Consider the following 19169-nt stretch of genomic DNA (forward strand, 5'->3'; position numbering starts at 1 on the left):
TGTCCTCCAATTATCAGAAACACATACAGGTTAGGAGTTCCCTCTCAAGTGTAAATTCTAGATGCATTTGCATCCCACTGTTTGCCCATCCATGTATGTCTGTATGCGTACCATGCAAAGGCAAATATGGTGCTTAACTGCCTAAAACTGGAGACTCTAGCACGCCGTGAACCTTCCACAGCAACCCAAAGAAATATGACTAGTAGCGTGTTTGGCTGTCCTACTGTGAAGTTTTAACATAAGGCCTCTAAAATTTAAGTAGGAATGGTTTGCTCATCATTGCCCGATAGGCCACGCATTTGCTCTGATGCACATAAAGCCGATGGTGGCTGCTCTTGTGTGAGTTGGCAGGGAGACACAAAAGCGGTTATATTGTCCCCAGCTGTAGGATGAAGGATGGTCGTGTCACCGAGCTCCAAAGACAATCTTTTACATTTTTGCTGCAGTGACAAACTCAGCATCTGTTTGAGGTTTGTCATGACGCTTCTCTCTCTTGCTCTCTCTCTCTCTCTCTCTCCCTCTCTCCATTTTCCTCCACGAAGGATTTAATGTTTAAGCCTCCTGTCAACCTCTCACAGTGGCACGGTAAAACACTGCCACTGTTTCTTAATTTCCCATTTTTATGCAGCTCACTGTGACATAAAACAGTAAGATGGCTGTCCTAAAGTCAAAACCCACTAAATCTTACATTAAATACAGCCATCTGCTTCCGATGATTTCTATTGCTTGCTATAGCGGAGGTGATGGCCTTAGTATTCAGCTAGAGAGGGGGTTCGGTGTAATCCCCGTCTGAGCTTTTTGTTCAGTCGTGGTGTCAGCCGTCTGTTTACCTGAGAACTCAGTGACACATAGTTTTTGAAAGTTTTATATTTTGTTGAAGAGTCTTTGGGTTTCTCCTGGTGGGCAATGGTAAATAGCTACTTTATATTTATAAATCACACATGGCGGCAGGCTACCAAACAAGGTGCAGGCCAATTTGGAGTTCAGTGCGTTGCCGATATGACACTCGGAAATCAGGATTGAAACCTTCGTCCTAACCTTCTTGAGCCACAGCCAGCAACGGCTCCTTAAAATCTCCCGTTATTGCAGGGTATTTTGGCTGAAAAGACATTCATGACAATGAAATGAAAATGTATATTTTTCAGCAACACAGAACCACTTTTGGAGACACGTTTGGCTGTCTGCAAAAGACAGGGTACCTGCCACTTTCACTTCTCTGTTCACTCACTGCTGCTTTCGAAAAAAAGTAATTTTGTTTAAAGGAACATTTTCATCACTCATCACATAGTTTCTGGCTGACCCTGTACTCACCGGGATACTCCTGATTGAGATAATGACACAATCCTGTTGTGTGGCCTCTTTTTACTGTAAACATTTCCTTACATAATGCCACAGTTGGTTGTATATATATGACCTACAATAGCCAAACCACTTCCACACCACCATAGTTGCTCCATTTTCTGGCAGCAGAGTAGGCAGTGGTGTTAGATTTGTGCTTGCTTGTTTACTGCTGTATGTGGTCAGGACATAGATACATTTACATGTTGCAATATGTTTTCTATTGCAGTATGAAACATAGTTATTATATCACAGATTATACCAATACAATCATTGGTGATACGATGTGTCACACCTCTCATGCTTTCCATTAGTTATATGTTTGCATCAGCACTGTCTTCTCTTTGATTCTGCATATTTTAACCCAGAGCAATTTGCTGGGTTATTTTTTTCCTCACACGTTTCTGTTTCAATCCTCTACAGCTACTACAGCAAAGCTCGCCCATGTGGAAGTCTATTAAGGAATCACTTCTTTGCATCAATGTGTCACACGCACAATGATGCAAGAGCAGGAAAGCGCACAGGAAATGATTGGACGCGGGTTGGCTGCGTTTGGATGGGTCTGTATGTGTTACTGCAGCACCAGTGCAGAACCGTTCCAGCCTCAGTCAGGAGAGCAGGATTTGATTGAAGGACACAATGGTGTGATGTCGCTCGTGTTGTTTTTGTCAGGGAGACATGAGGGGAAGATTGCTGAATTACATTTGCCCATGCTCTTATTATTCCGAGTGATGTTGGGAGCTGTGAAGCCGTGACAGGGCTTTCTCAGAACGTCATGGCACCCACCCAGACCCCTTAAACATGATGGATGGGAATCTTGGGGAGCTTGGATTATATGAAGTTAGTTTAGGAAAAAGAAGAAGAAGAAGCTGGGCTGCAGCTGTTGTCTGTGAGGACACTTGGCTGTGGCCAGTGAACTATCCACTCTCTTGTCTCACAGCAGCAAGCCAGTGGGCAGGGAATCCTGCCAAGATGAAGTCTGTGTTTGTATCCAGAATGGCCTCCACGGACCACTGTCCTTTGGCGGTCAATGAGCTCACTTTGTGTTTCCATCAAAATTAGGCAATTTGGATGGAAGGCACTCATGCATCAAGCAGCAGTTTGTTTTGTCCTCTCAGTTGGAAAAGTAGAAGCCGGGAGTCAGGCATGCACCTAATACCTGGGTTCAGGACGTGGACTTTCATAACAGAGGTTTTCAAAACTCAGTTCACTTTACGCTGTGATCACTGGGAGTGTTTGTCTTGAGAACTATCAAAATTACATTTCATCCCCGATCATTATCCTAGGCTTTTTGTTTTTTTTAAAGGATTTCTTTGTAGCTGGAGGGCAAAGCAGAGTGCCATTACTAAAGAAGTAATAAAGATTTTTCCAAAGGCTTTGAGGCTTACCCGAGGGATTTTCACACCTATGGTTAAACAATGTGCATTTTTTTTAAGAGAACTATCTATTATTTTTAGGAGCTTCTAATTTGTTTGAAGGCAAGGCTGTAGATCTTCTAAAGAAAATAGGGCTTTATGCTTTGTTTGTTTACCTATTGCCAATACAGTCATCTAAATTGGAAGTTAAATTAGTGTGTGTGTGTGTGTGTGTGTGTGTGTGTGTGTGTATGTGTGTGTGTGTGTGTGTGTGTGTGTGTGTGTGTGTGTGTTTGTGTGTGTGCAAAGAGTTAGTGTGTGTGTGTGTGTGTGTGTGTGTGTGTGTGTGTGTGTGTGTGTGAAGAGTTAGTGTGTACAGCCACAGCAGTAGTAACGAAGCCTGTGGGCATTCTCAGGTTGATTTCCTCAGTGGGGGTGGAGACGTCGCTTGAGCAGATGCATTCGGCCTGGCCAAGGCGCCGTGAGTCAGCCTGGGGAAGCTGCTGGTAAAAAAAAAAGAAAATAAATTTACAACAAAACATATTTTCATAACCACAGGTTTGAAAGAAAGGAGCAGGCAGCTAGAAGGATTGGAGAGTTGTTTGGGGATTGTTGCAGGGAAATGGAGGTTTGAGAGGAAAAGAGATGGCGTGCTGGAGGGGGGCTGAAAGAATAGGATTTTTTTTCAGAAAACTCGGCATCCGTTTCACAGGCCCGAGGCTTCAAGTTGTCATTTTAAACATTTTCTCTGCAACAGTCTCTCTCTCTCTTTCTCTCTCTCTCTCTCTCTCTCTCTCTCTCTCTCTCTCTCTCTCTCTCTCTCTCTCTCTGTCTTCTGCAGAGGCTTTCAGTGCAGCAGTGGCGCTCTTTGCAGTCCATTTTACATTGAGCAATAGAGTGTTGGAAAGCAGGTTTTATTTTTACAATCTGTAACATAAAAGATTATTAAAGTTTTCACACGACGAGGGTGTTCAGCCTTCCCCCTCCTGGTTTGGCTTCAGCTGCAGTGTTGCAGTTCACTGAATGTTTTACATGATTCAATAAGAAATGCAATGGCTTGTTCTCTCCCTCTCTCTTTGCCTGTGTGTGTGTTTGTGTCTTTGTGTGTAGCAAGTGGACATGCATTCCCATGCGCTTTGCAGCAATAAACAGAAATCACTACTCGAGTTTCTGATTTAAAAAAAGAGCAATTCCTGCAGCCCCGCAGTACTTCCCCGCTCTTCAGTACATGCTTTCCTTTGTAGAAATGATTTGTTATTACTCACTTTAATTGGTTGGATTAAAATCAATTCCCCCCATGAACAGCAAGGTTTCATAAATCACACGGCGACGTCGTTTTGTGGTAAAGCTGATGTATCGCATCTATTCAGCCGGTCGGCGATCGATCATGAAAATGCTCATGAATCTTCCTGACAGGTTAAATGGTATTTACTCTGCAAAAAGTGAAGTGCCGACTAACTGGCTCGTTGCAACTCCGCGTGATACCCTTGACCTTTCTCCGTTTGCTACCGCAGCGGCCCCTTAAATTATCAATGAGCCGGAAGCATTGAACCACGGTGAGGTGGACAGAATGCACAAGAGGTCCCGTATGCATTTCACTGGACTCCAGTCATCAGCGCTCAATCTCAAAGTTTTCCTAATGACGGTGGTGGTGAAAACACTGGAGAGAATGGAGGATGTTACAGGGAAAAGTGATTAGCAGGCCAACCACTTGTGATTATTACTCATTTTATGATTCATTGGCTTCTAAATGGAGGCATAAAATGGGCTTAGTGCTCTAAATGAAAGTCACCTTGAACGAGAGCATCGGCGCCGCCGCTAAATGGCCATAATGATAAGCAGTTTTCCCTGTAAGCTTATTAATGTGGTCAGGCTGCTCTTCCTCATCCCTCCATCTTTCACATTTGATAACAGGCACAGAATGGCTGCGTCACCTTTCCCACTTTCGGAAATCTCTCATTTCTGTCTTCTCAATAATCAGTGCTATGTGTGCGCCTCCTCTTTAGCTACGTGTTTACTTTTTGTTTGTACACTGTGAAAGGGATAGAGCTCGAGGACGATGGCGCGCAGTCACTCTAATATGCTTCCAGTGTTTTAACATCACAGGACAGTTTTCCCATCCTTCCCAGGGGCCTCTTTCATTTCATTTTATGACAGCAGGACAGACTGAGCAGGCTCTAAGTTGTATACATGTAGACTTTTATTAGCTCCGTGCCTGAACAGTAGATGACAGCTGGACGACGGTTAACGGCAGCAGCTTTCGAGTGTCCTATAGTAGAGCACACGACACATTATATCAGCCAAATGTTTATTTTACGTGTACGTACAGCCTCCATGTGCCTCTGTGCTTGTTTCCTTTCAATAAGTGTTGACACACGTCGGCTGAGATATTCTTTACTAATGACTGTCACTGGCGTTTCTCTTTCACAGCTCCCATCAACCCTCACCTGAGTAAGTAATGTGCACCTCACTCAGCATGACTCACTGGCGAGCGAGCCCCCTCTGTCATAATACACTCTGTAAGAACAGTGGGGGGGGACGCAAACTAACTGTTCATCCTGCAGAGATCTGCTTCTCGAAATGTCACACAGCACCAGAAGATCCCTCTTAGTATTCTTAAGTGGCACTATATTTAGTATGATGAATTGGACTTTCTGTTGGGAACCTGCATCGGGCTATTTGACATGTTGAGAGCTTAAAATCTGTGCATTTTATGGGATGGATGTATTTGCATTAGATATGTGGTTTTTGTGTGCGCATGACTACATTTGCCTGCTCTCTGGCTTTGTAAGCATCACTTATGCATGCATTTGTGCCGTTTGTGTGTTTCCACTCTTTAATGTTTAGTCCCATTTATGGCGCGTTTCCGTTGTCGAAACTTTTCACGATCGCATTATTCTCCCCTTGATCATCCTCCATGCGTGATCATTTCTCTGTTGTGCTGCAGTGTGCTGTGTTGTGTATTGTGGTTTATTTCTTTCATATAGATAGATACTTTTGGTGGGTGTTCACACAAACATTGCCAACATAATAACAAACATCCTAATCACCGACATCATTATCCCAATCCCCGAAGGAAACCATTTTACCTGCTCGCCTCCTCTTTTCTTTCCTCTTTCCTCCCTCCTTCCTCTGCCTCTCCTCCAAATCCTCCTATCTCTCCGGCGCCTCAGAAGGTGAACACGTTTAGTTTAGCTCACGGTGGATGGGGGTGTGTGCGCGTGTCTAGCGCCCTACACCTCCATTTAAAATCTGCATGCCTATGAGGAGAAGAGTCAAAGAGCGCCTGCAACCCAGCCCCCTTCCCTCTGCCTTCTCTCTCTCTCCACCTCTCCCTCTTTCCTGGCAGCTTCACTGCACCTCTTGCTTCTCTCGCACTCCATCCACCCACACTCTATGGTCTATGTTGCCTCCATTACCTGAGTGTAAAAAAAAAAGCTGCCAATTCTGCTCCTCTCAAGGTCAACACTCCAAACTACTCCCAGCTACGTTTTAATAAATCAATGAATATTTATCAGAACACATGCGTGCATCCTGAATCTAAATGCTGCTTTTACCACGTCTTGGATGACACATGCTCAGGCAGCTCCTCCATGTCCTCTTGTTTGGTGTTTTTCACTTTGTGTGTTACATGGATTAAATGGAGGTATTGACATTGTTGATCCTCCCGTTAACCTCTCCATTAAACCGAGTGGGAAAGTTCCCTCCCCGCGCATGAATTCAGATTATTCATAAGAACGTTCACTGTTAAACATTCCTCTACATGTGGCCCACTGTAAAATGATGCTACAGTGGAAGGGTGACATTCACTACACTTTGATTCTCAATCTGCACACTCCACTAGTTTAAAAAGGTGCAGTCACAGGGGCGTGGAGGGCACAGCCACTCCAGAGAAGATGGAGAGACAGAGGGTGTGTCAATTTCTAGTCGTACTAGAGACACACTGCAAAACAGTCAAGGACAATCAACTCATTTTACTTTGAAAAAAGTGAGTTATTCAGAAGCAGTTCAATATATTCACATGTTTAATGCGTGTATTTTTTCAATGTCAAACAGTGACTAAAAAAAACATAAATACCTTAGAAAAATCTAAATGTAGTGCCTCCAACTTCCTCCACATGAGATTTGTATTTAGTTTAATAATATTCTCTATTGTGCCATTGGGTGTTTTCTGGTTGCAGTATTATCTCTCTTCAGAGACCTTCTCTCTGAACTGGGCCACACTCTGTGTCGCTGACAGGCAAAAAACAAACACACTGACGTCTCCACTACAGTCAGCATGAGGGCAAGTCTTAATTTAGAAATACCTCTACCAGAGTAATTAGGTATTTGCTGTTGTATGCTGTCCCCTGAGAGAGACTCTCACACACACACACAAATCCCATCAATATACACTAGGTGTCACACTGTACACACACTGTATCTTCTTAGGAAGTGTGTAACTTCTCAATCTTTTATAGTGAAGTGACAGTGAGAGTCTGGTTGTTCTCTGTCTGCCCCACCAGGAGAGTTCCACTGCAGCTTTGAGGAGGAGCCCATCTGCATGTTCACCCAGGACAAGAATGATGATTTTGATTGGACGCGGCACAGTGCTGCTACCCGCGACACCAAGTACACGCCCAACACGGGGCCCAGCGGGGACCGCAGTGGTTCCAAGCAGGGTAAGTAGTTCTAAACGTCTCACCTTGACCTAAGTGTCAACTGCTCATTAAGCCCATCCCCAAAGAGTGATTGCTCAGCTTAGCTGTTTTATAAAGAGCCCTGCTCATCACTGGTACAACCACTGTATGGAAGTCAGTCCTGAAGGCTACTGCCTCTCTTTATTGGATTTTACAAAGCTTACTCTTCAGAAACCCAAGCCAAACTTGATAGCAGAGGTAGCATTAGGTTTGCTAAACTCATTGGTTAGTCTACCCTTCAGAAATCCTTTTTGCTTGCAAAACTGAAACATAATGTTAAATCTCCAAATGCCAAACTATGTGGAATCATTGTAAATAATTGTCTTTTTAACGTGTATGTCAGGGCTATTCAATAGGCGGCCCGCGGGCACTTTGACCAATCAGAGCGAGGCTCCGATTCTCTGTTCTTATTGGCTGTTGGGACTGTCCATTCACTTTGGCACAACTTTGTTGGTGTAGAGCATGTCAGGGAGGGACCATAGGGGAGGGACCAAAGAGGACAAGTGGAGCGGTTGAGGTATTGGGATTTGAATCTCTATCCCAACTGCCATTTTCTCCCCAAATCCTCCACCCCAGCTTTAAATTATAATTAAATTAAACTCACCACTCAATGAGAACTTGAGAATTTGGGCATATTCGCAACTACTCCGTCATAGTGTGAATGAATGAAGCATCAATATCGTAGCCATCTCGTTTTTTTTCATGACACTTAACATAGAATAATGGTAGGGAGGAGCACAAATTGACAGTTGCTGGTTGGAAAAGAAAAGCCTGCTTTTTTACCACACAAAATGTATTTCAATGTACTATGAAATCTGCCACTGTTGTCATTATGAATGTCTTATGTTAGAAAGGGAAAACTAGACACTGCAACAGTGATTAGCACTTTGTGTGTACACCAAACATATGTTCTGTATGTCAAAGAAGCTTGAATTTATTTTGAAATGTTTTTCCCCTACACTTTTAAAAGACAAATGCTGATAAGGTTTCAGTCACGTGTAACTAACAGTGAGTGCATAAGAATATGCTTCAAATAAATAACTTGATACCTATATTTATTATAATAGTATAGGAAGCTAATTACAATTCAATTTCCCATCAGTCTCAACATTTACTTAGCCGTGATCAAGTTGCTCAGTTTAATTTTTAAGCTGTGGTTAGATAGCTGAACAATTATATTGCAAAAGTATGCACAAATAGGAGAAAAACACTATTACTGTTACACACAGTTGGTGTAACGCTAGGCGATTATTTTTTTCCAGCTGTCGGTGTGGCTCAGAAAACACTTTCCTTTCTCATTGGAACGGAAGAAAGTGGGTTGAATGCACACATGCAAATGGAAACCACGCTGTTGTTTCTTATGTAACCCATGCATGAACCCATTCTTTCCCAGAGTGCACAGGAGAACAGTGTGATTATCATGTCATCGCTAAATTATGTGGGAGAATCTAAAATGAGCCACATGAAAGTGTTGCACCTATTGTAAAATTCATGCAAACATTCCACTTAAAGTTTCACTGTTTTAAAATGCAGAAATAAGTTTGAGTCACTCAAGTGTTGCCAACTGCATAATACATACGTTCAGCTGTGCTCATTATGTCACCAATTGCTTGACACTGTAAACAATGAGCGGCCTTGATCATTTATTTTCCAAAATTATCTTTCAGCTCTGTTTTTCTTGCTGTTTCCATGGGTACCTGAATCAGAGAAATCTTCATAGTATTTATTATTCAATATGTTATTTGCATGTGCTGTATCCCTGCATAGTATTCCACATCCTATATCGCCTAATCGAACTTAATAAATTAAGAATGGAAAAAAATGCATTTGTAGGAATCCAGCAGAGGAATTATCTGTGCTGGAATATATAAAGATGCTTATTGTGTAGCAGCAGCTGAAGCAGTAAATATTGCATTGGCTTTAAACACCTAATGGTTTCAACATGTCCAGCATTTCATTACCAGACCTATTTCTCTTTGCATATAATTATCCAATATGAGATTCAACTGCGGGAGATATTCCATTTGATTTTGGTTACAGGGACGTGAATACGCTCGCTAGCTGCCTTCACTGTGCCTGTAGCAGGGCAGAGATCGGCTCCAGATAACGTTGCCCAGACACAATCAAAAGAGCTGTTTGAATCACTGCCATCACCACCACTGCTGCCCACGACTGAGGGAGCACAAATGTAACCCCATTGTTATCATGTCGATGTGCCCCTGGTTGTAGACATTAGTGAAAGGAGGAGTGCGTTTCGTAGAACGCCCGCTCCTTATCTCTGATATGGAAGGTTACATTTTCATCATGCTATACCACAGGCTGGCTGAAAAAGCAACTGAGCATGACCAAGGGCGTCTCGCTTCTCCCCACTGTTTAAAGTGACAAATAATTTGTTGCTGTCTCAGAAGGCAGTCAGATAATAAAAGTAGTTTCAGTGGGGATTCTGAACACTGCCTGACTAAAGCTCCCAAGTTTTTTCTTCAGTTTGAGGAGATTTCCAGTGAGGCAAAACAAAATTGCTTTGTGTCCTGAGGATATCTATAAGGACTAGTTAGATAATTGAATGCATATAGTGTTATTCATTCCTAAGTGTTTATAGAAGACATATTTGTTTGGTTATTAGCTTATGGAGCATTCTTGTTTACTGCAACTTGAGCTTTATTTTCAAGTTTTGCCCGTTGGTCCCATAGGTAATACACACTTGGTATGCGAGGCAAGAAACAATAGCTGCCTGTAAGACAATCAGACGTTACCAACGAAACCCCCCTGTTCGCCTCACTTAAGTGACAGCAAATGTGAATGGAAAAAGTATTACCTAAAATGTTTTTATAAGCAATGTGGGATTATTAATTATTCTGGGTCGTGTTTTGTTTTTCCTCCAAATACAGAGTGCTGAATAAACTACCAACTAAGAACAAAGTTGTAGTAAACCAGAATTATACATTTAAAAGTTGCTCTCCCCCCCAAAACGTAGATTTGAGCTTTAAGTTAGATGCAACTTCCAAAATCTGAATTTTAATATTTGAATCTTTTTGTCTATTAAGGGTTAGTTTTGCCTGCGAGTAAAAAGTACTTGTGTATTCATGTGTACATGTGTGTTTGTATGTGTCCCTGTGTTTCAAGGCTTTTACATGTACATTGAGACATCAAGACCACGGAAGGAAGGGGACCAAGCACGGCTTGTCAGTCCGTTTTTCAACGTAGCACCCAAGAACCCTTACGTTATCACCAACCCACCTGCCTACTGCTTCGGCTTCTTCTACCACATGTATGGGAAACACATAGGTAAGACACGTTCCCCATATATGCTTCATTGTCCCCAGTCTGTTAAACAAAGGTCTGTGCTGCTTTTGGATTCCATCTGCCATATATTCATTGCTATAAAGATCATCTTAATTTAAATTCACTGCCCATTAGTTCATGGAATAAGACGAAGGAAACAATAATTACACTCGTTCTTTAAAGAATCTGTCACTGTCCCGTACGTTTAATTGCTTAAGCAGCAAAAGCGACTTCCAGTGAAACTCAAATTGCTTTGATAATTCAGCGGCAAATGAAGGGGATGCATTCTTATCTGTGCGGAACTAAACACCAGTCGATGAGGCTACGCCATTAAAGTTCTTATTTACCAAAGAAAAGGTGCTGCATCAAGCATCTGTGCGACATCACACCGGCTTTGATACAGAAATTAAGAGATGAGATTCTCGTAAAAATTGCTGTCGTTGCCACCTAGGTGGGAGACAGGAATCACAGTAGTCACGCTGAGAAACACAGGGAGAACAACAGTGGCGCCTTTTCCTGTAGGCAACAGAATTTCAGGCATTTTCTGAGAATTTGTCCCCACGGCGGGAGCGGCGGGGAGCTTTGTGCTTTCATGCTAAAAATGTTGTTAGTGCAGACGTCAGATGTTACAAGCAAAAGATATCTCCTTCTTGCAACAAACCTCTTCAAAGGTTTGAAGGCATATACTGGGCAATAGCTCTTACATTCTACTCTGAATGTAGTTGTAGATAACAACCTTGTAGGGTCTGTTTGGAGATGGCAGAGAGGCTGAAGGAGCACTCTGCCGCTAACATCTGACTCTTAGGCTTCCTTCACCGGGGACCCAATCAGCCGACCACAAGCCCTTCTGCTCTGAGTGCAGGCTGTCTGTCTGTGCATTTGTGCATTTGGGAGTGGTGAGCGAGATTGGATATCTGGCACAAAAACAGCAGGCTTAATACCAAGCCCAATGCCTTTAGTGGTGACTTCTCCAACTCAGCTTCACTCGGCATCATTAGCTTCTGCACAGGTGCCTAAGGCAGGTGAGGGGTATCGTGGGAGCTGGGGTTGCAGGGTCATCTTGGTATCATGGGGGCTGGATGCTGTTGAGGCATTAGGGCAGTTTGTTAGCTGGCAAGATGATGTGTTTTTGTTTATCTTCAAGCGATGTAGAAATCATTTATAGTAATAGCAAAAAGTAATTATAAATTCTGCTAAAGGTTTCCAAAATTGGTCGAACCTTTCTCTTAATTGCCTCCTACACTCGGATGTCCCCCAAACCAAAATGTGTAATCATTCATGATAGCTTTGGAGTCAGACAATCTATTCCAGTCTTCATATTTTAAACAATATATTGCTTGTTATGGCCAAAGTCACCAGATGTGTCCCATTTTTTTCTACCATGGACAGCTCTCTTAACAAACATGGATGTGCTGTGTTACGGATGATCACTTTTGACATTTGCACCTTTTAAAAAAAATTGCCCAGTGAGTCACAGTTGAAGCCGTTCTCAGTGATCCGTTCACATGCAAATCAAGTGTCGACATAGGTTACAAGCACAGCAGCCTTTGTGCTGCAGCACAGTTTGTGTGGCATTTGAGCCTGTCACGCACATAAACGGGCATGCAATGCTATCTGCCAGTATGTCTATTTGTGTCTTAAGTTACCACTATGACTAACTACAGTCTACACAAAGGGATTTAAAGAAACCTGGGTTCAAATATCAAGTTTATTTGAGGAACATTAGATATTAATAACTATACAGTATTGTAAGCAATCAAACATTCTGAAGTATTATTTAATTATTATTTATACATATTATACTGTATTATACAAAAAAAATTGTGGTATGTTGTCGTGGTTTGATCAGTTTTTACAGACGGTGACCAAACAACATACTAATTGTAACCAGATTCAGTTTCAAATAATGCTCAATCCTGATTAGTACATGGAGGTACAATACAAACCATCACCTTCTATCCTCCGGTGCCCACCCACCAGTGAGAAAAGCAAAGACAAACAAAAAAAAAAAAAGTTTTCTCTCCTGTGAAATAAGCAACACTCTTCAGATTACGTGGTTCTATGAGAGACCTCGTCGCTCTGAGAAAGGCGACTGATTGAGTGAATGCGTTTTCAGGGCCTTTGTGACACCTGCCAGAAATACAGTGTTCCTTAAATGTGATCAAATCTGCTTCAAAAAATATATGTTTAAATGACAACAGCAGATAGCAAAGATAGGAAAAGAGAACTATGATGGTGAATAAATAATCTAAGAGGGGACAGGGAATGGCAGTTTTCTGCTCATTAAACTTGAACTTGACTCTCAATAAACTGTGAAATCACTACAAGCTGGCAGCTGCACTCTTCTCTCTTCCAAGAAGGCGTTTACAGTGAGCATTTGGCTGCATTTACTTCCATATTCTAGTGAGACATGGATGGTACCGGCGCCATCTCCTCCCTCCAACCTGCTCCGCTACTCTGAGCTTCTGTTGGACCTGCTGCCTTAACTCTAACTCACCTCTCTCTCTCTCTCTCATTCTCTATCTCTCTCTCTCCTTCTTTTCCTCTCCTTCTGAATGCGCTGGCTTGTGCATTTTTTATGAGCTGCATTTTCTTTTGTGACTCTAATGGCATCACAACTTTTTTTATTTCCCTTTGAAGTTGCCAAATGACTTATTTGCATTAATAATATAAATAGGCATACAGATTTTTCTATTAAAGAAAAGGTGGTAAACTGGAGGTAAACTGCTGCTTGAATAAGTGTTTTGGGACCTTCTTACTTTATAAGTGAGCATTTTTTTAATGCAGCGCCATATTTATTTTTTTCAACAAATTCGACCACTGACCTCCAACTATACTGACCGCTCGCAGTGATTCACAAATGCCACTGCATACTTTCAGGGGATTATTTGGAGCAACCAGAACATTGTTTCTCGGAAATACAAATTGAAAAATGTTTTCACTGCTTAGTTTGAGGACCGTCAATGATATTTACCATCACTGTGTTCCAAACACGTAAACAAATATCTCATAGACTCAACCGAGGGTAATTGGTAAAAAACAGTTTTTTGTTTATTTATTTGGGGTGAACTGACCCTTTAACTGAGTTGGCACCATGATTCCATATGGTTCTGAAATTTAAGCAGGGCTACTTTTCAGCTGTCCTCCATTGAAAAGGTGCATTGGAAGTGTCTTGGTGGGGGGGCCGGACCAAACATCTGGAGAGGTGGAGGAAAGGGAGGTTGGAGAGAATATAAGGGTAGAGGTGTTGGAGGGCGCCTCAGTGGGGAGATGAGAGCTCCTCCGGCTCCCTGCCGAGGTTGAGTAGGCCGTGACATTTCCAATTTGCTCAAATTGATCGCCAGCCAGACCCTCTCTTGCCTGCCCTCCCCGTCTGTGGTGAAGCCCATGCCCAGACTGTGGCGTATTATGATGAATGGGCTAAATGTCAAGGACTTGAAACCCAGCTCAGATCCTCCATAGCTACGCTCCATTTACTATTCTGCCTCTCCGGCCGTGAGAGAAATTTGCCCCCTGAGCTCCGGAATGTTAGTTTGTGATATTTTTCCACCCGGAGAAGTGAAAGCTTATGACAAATGCTCCAAATAATCCCAGTTCACCTAATACACTTTATATATTTATTTGTTATACTGTATATACAGTAAAGAGCTTTTCTGGAGAATGCTTGTTGTCAAAATTACTTTTTGACAAAATCAATGAATATCTCCACATGATCCGCTACCTGTCTGTACTGTGTGTGCGCTGGAGAAAAAAAATCAAGTTGTAATACATAGCCTAGGCTCTGTATTAACACCTGTTATTTTTATCAGCCCACACATAGTACAGACAGGTAGCGGACCATGTGAGTCACAAATCCGTGAGACGTGGCACAGCTCACTCTTGATTGGCTGGGAGTTTGATGCTCTTTGGGACCTTGCTGCTGAGGTGAGTCACAGTCAAGTTGTGGTACGGCAGCACCGAAGGCTACAATCAGTCGATTAGGAGTTTGGCCCACACACTGATGAGAACCGTGGCACAGGCTCAAAGAAACTCCCCCGTAGTTAGCTAGCGGGGCTATACCTGAGACAAGGTCACACTTAATTACTGAAGCACACATCAAAGTTTGCCTTTGGAGCCCGTGTCCTATTTGTTTATAGGATTAAGTCTCCAGCAAAGCACACCAGTCTTTTCCAAGCCTGACCTTCTGAGAAGCAATGGAGTCATTAGCAAAGGAGGGTGGTACTTCACCTCCATCTCTCTCTCTCTTCTCTCCCTTCACCCTCACAACGTAGGGCTAATTGAACATTTCCAGGAGCCATTTCTTACATTTCAACCAGACTCACATCTTACTCTACTCAGATCTTTTTTAATTTCCAAACTGTCCACCACAGGTATTGCTTTTTTGAAAGGGGGAGGGGGAGGAGCAAAGAAAATAAGAATATACAGCGTATGCCTTAGCTCAGGATGTGATGACACTGACATAACCACCTACATTGCGATGAGTTCAAAGAAGCTGCGAGCCAGCCAGCTCAGCAAGAATCCCCGCTACATCTTTAACACTTCAGTCGACAGGGGGGGGGGGGATGAAACCGCGGGTCATGTTCTGTACAAGAGCTCATCTCTCACTGGAGATTGTGCTGTCGTCGAGGGAAAGCGTACACAGCTGCTGATGAGAGAATGTGAACGGGGGGACATACAGTATACAGCTTTCCCTCCTTCGCTCACCACTGTGGTTTTTCCCTTGAAGGGGGCTGTACAGTAATGAGGCACCTCACTGAGGCAAAGATGCGTTAAAGGCGAGGTTGCAGTCGGGAGTCGCTGCCATTTCTTTGCTCATCACTTGTGTCTACACAGAGGTGCTGCTTTCCATACTCCAAATTCACTTGACTTCAGAGCAGTGTATTGACACCACAGCGAAAAAGCCTATCGTCCTGCTGTGTCAATGCTAATCCTATTCAGGGCTTTGGATGCCTCTCCCGCTAGCCAACTGCTGAAGGATATTGTTCTCTCTCTCTGTCTCTCTGTCTCTCTCTGTTCCTGTCTTCCCGCATGGCAAATAAGAAAAAAAACACATTTGGTGTGTTAGCAGAGAAGGGGTAAAGTGGTTGCACTCTGTGTCATCATCTAATAGTTTTATATCAAAGCCCAGGGCCAGACACGAGGTCCCGCGGAGGGGAGTCCTCACTCCAGTCTTGAAATAAAGCCTACAATGTCTGTGAGAGCCAATATAGGCTACTGTACTTGCAATATTGCACGTGTACGTTCAGTTGAAGATAAACTGTCACATTGCATTTTTAAAGTCTGCGCGTTTGGTTTAAAAAATGACATCCTGCAGTTTCTCTTGCGCAGAGATAAAAGCAGGGACGGAGCTGGACTGAGCAGGAATAGTTTGAAACTAATGATGAATGAGGGAGCCGTTCTCTCTCTGGGGAAGTATTTACACTCACCAAAAATTCTCATCACACATTGCCCATTAGTGATAATTAATTTGGATTAATATCAGCTGGAGAATAATTTATAATCGCTTGCAGAACCCCAACTTAATAAATGTATCGGTTCATGTGACCTAAGTTTAACCTTTTGCTACCACCCGGCTCTGCTTCAAATGCAGAGGAATATATGAATCTGAAATGCAGGAGAGACAGAGATGAATATTGAGCTTTGAAATCCAGATCCAATATCACTTGCATTTTTAAACTGGAATTCACAATGGAGTCCAGTAAAGGTTGATGTGTAGTGTCCCAGATATACTGTAGAATTACCCTAATAAAAGGGCAGATGCAATGTTGCAGTGTCAAGCTTCTGGTTTAACTTTTAAATGCTTTAAATGTAGGATCTTTATGTAATGAATATAAAAATGATGTATCCATGAAGACCTGTGTTGTGTTTTTTGGCTCAACCTTACATTTTGGAGGACTGACAAACCAAATAAAGAAAACCAAGTAAATACCAGTCAAATGCAGTACGGTGTAGAATTATATTATTATTATTCTATAATTATCATTTAGCTTTATGCTTATTAATGTTGTTTTCATAGAGGGCATGTATTTGGTGGCCTCCGGCTCCTATGGGACCACTGCCAGGAGTTTGGAAATCACTTGCTGAAATTGTTGTTATTGTTGTGTTTTTAGACATGTATTTGAATTGTGTGGGTGCGGGTGCATGCGCGCGCGTACGTGTGTGTGCGTGAGCGTGTTTGTGTGTGTGCCCTGTTTATATGTAACTGTAACTTTCCCCCATGCAGGTTCACTAAACGCCTTTCTGAAGCAGAAGGGCCAAACGACCTCCGAGGGTCCCGCATGGTCGCTAAATGGTAACCAAGGTGACCGCTGGAAGCAGGCCAAAGTAAGCATCCATCCAACAGCATCCTTCCAGGTGAGACCAAAAAACCTAATCAATCCATTGCACAGCACCATTCCCCCTTGTTGCCCTCTATTTTCTTCTGTGACAGTGTTGTGTGTAGTGGAGTATTTGTTTCCTCGGGGGGCTGCATATTGATGCTGCACTTCACAGGGCTTGATATAAAGCAGAGGAGTGGACGGGATTCCACTGCTGGATCTGTTGAGAAAGCAATATCACTCACGCTTTGCCATCAGGAAGCCTAATCTTTGTGAGAAGCCAAACTAGAGCTGCAATGTTGTCCATCATTTTTATGGCTGCAGCAGTTGTAGGAAGTAATTATAGTTTCAGCTGCACTTCTGTGTCCTTTTTTATAAACCTCTTTTTTTTTATTCCAACTATCACTAATCTAATTGCTCGAACTCCACAAGCATTCAGAGTTTTAGATTTTGTGCCCATAAAAACTTAAACAAACATTTGCCACCTGCTGTTATTTTCTATGAGAGGCAATTTAGCTTGATTACCCTATGTACTTACTTTTAGATTATATCTCACGACACTGCTTATGTCTTTGTTTTTCTGACTTATCAAGGCCGAGCATTTACAGTAATAAGGGAAACAGCATTCTTTTCTTCCCGTAGGTGGTTCTGGAAGGTGTGCGGGGACCAGGCATCGAGGGAGACATCGCCATCGATGACGTAACGCTGGAGGAAGGGGAGTGTCGAGACCCGCCGCCCAGTGAGTAGCGTCCCGTCACTCCAGTAGCGTCCCTCTTATCTTAGCTCGCGGCTCTCCCTCTAGCTCGCCCCGGACAAGGATTTACGAGAGAGGATCTAATCTGAGCCAGTTGCCAGCGTCTAACTACCATCTCATGGGGAAAAACACAGTTGCCATAGAAACAGTGTTGTAATCACATGAATGATAGCCACGCCGGCTGAGTGGAGCACTGTAATTGTGCTGCAGGAACGCAATGCTGCCTGCAATTGACAAGGTGACATTGGTAGGCACACAGACACAGGTCCTTTAAATACATTTCTGCTGTTGATGGTCGGAGGGACATTATTTCTGTAAACTTCACAAAACAAGACATTCCTTTTAACATACCATACATGAATCAAGGTAATCTTTTTTTCAGTTTACATGTCACCGATGGAAAATAGCCAGACATCAAGAGAAAGAATATGAGTCGTTCGTCTTGGCCTGCAAGATATATTGTTTTTATTACCTCAAGAAATGTATTAATCTGGATCCATCATGATTCAAAGCAACAACAATAAATAATTTGGAGTTATTGGAGGCGTCGCCCAGGCTCAGGACAGAGGGATGTTAGGAATTATGCAATGTATGTGACGTCAGAGGGAAGTAAAAATATTATTGTTTTGACACTTTTGGGAATGCATTTTTATTTAATTTTTTCCTGCCAACAACAACAGTGTACCCAGCAAAGAAATACTCGGCATATAACCTCCTCCTTACTGTTTTTGTTCTTGCTGTAGTTTTTTTGAGACAGGTTTGCTGTTTTACTGTAAGCTAAGCTAACTGACTGTCCATATTTCTGGAAATGGCAAACTATTCCTTCATACACTCTTTGCTAATTACATATTCATGTGTTTGTGGTTCATTCAATGGAACATATAAAAATGTAATTGCTACCATTTATTTTGTGTTTCTTCTCCCTTTGTAGACCTCAGCTCCTTGGCTCCATTCCCATCCTCCCATATATGGCTGCTATGCATCACCTTGGTGATGACCCTCCTGGAAGGTCAAAGGTGACCCTTCTCTCCGTCACCTCGGAGGCGAACATTCAGACCCACCGTCTGTGAACTAAACCCTCGGCATCCAATCACCAAAGATTCATGCATCCTGAAAGCAGCAGGGGACACCGGACAGACCGTGGGGGTCTCGAAATGAACGAAAGAGAGAAAACATTGTGATAAAAAAAAGTTACATAAAAAGTAATAAAGAAGATGCGCTAATTTTTTTAAAGAGACTTCTTTTACAGTAAAAAAAACAACAACAACACTCCTCGGTGCAGGACTCGGGACATCTTTACGAGCACAAAGACAGGTGGCAGATGGATAAGCCTGGACTTTGGCTAAAGTGTTCACAAGCGTCGAGGGAGGACAGTTTGTAAAGCACAAGAACAATTTTATGAAGTCATGAAAATATCTTTGGAAGGCGGAATATAGACACTGCT

At 42.7% G+C, this 19169-nt stretch overlaps 1 protein-coding gene across 1 annotated transcript in view; it reads left to right on the plus strand.

Moving 5' to 3' along the window:
• Positions 1–18745, plus strand: part of LOC307266139 (MAM domain-containing glycosylphosphatidylinositol anchor protein 2) — a gene marked incomplete at its 3' end in the record, with an annotated part of 152960 nt that extends 134215 nt beyond the window's left edge. The window contains exons 13-18 of the mRNA XM_080048075.1: positions 5124–5144; positions 7199–7354; positions 10496–10657; positions 16878–17008; positions 17614–17710; positions 18657–18745. Of these exons, the coding sequence (XP_079904201.1) occupies positions 5124–5144; positions 7199–7354; positions 10496–10657; positions 16878–17008; positions 17614–17710; positions 18657–18745 (656 nt within the window). The remainder of the gene's footprint in view (positions 1–5123; positions 5145–7198; positions 7355–10495; positions 10658–16877; positions 17009–17613; positions 17711–18656) is intronic.
• Positions 18746–19169: the final 424 nt, after the last annotated feature.

Source organism: Ammodytes marinus (genome assembly GCF_949987685.1).
Source record: "Ammodytes marinus genome assembly, chromosome: 19".
Lineage (NCBI taxonomy): Eukaryota > Metazoa > Chordata > Actinopteri > Uranoscopiformes > Ammodytidae > Ammodytes > Ammodytes marinus.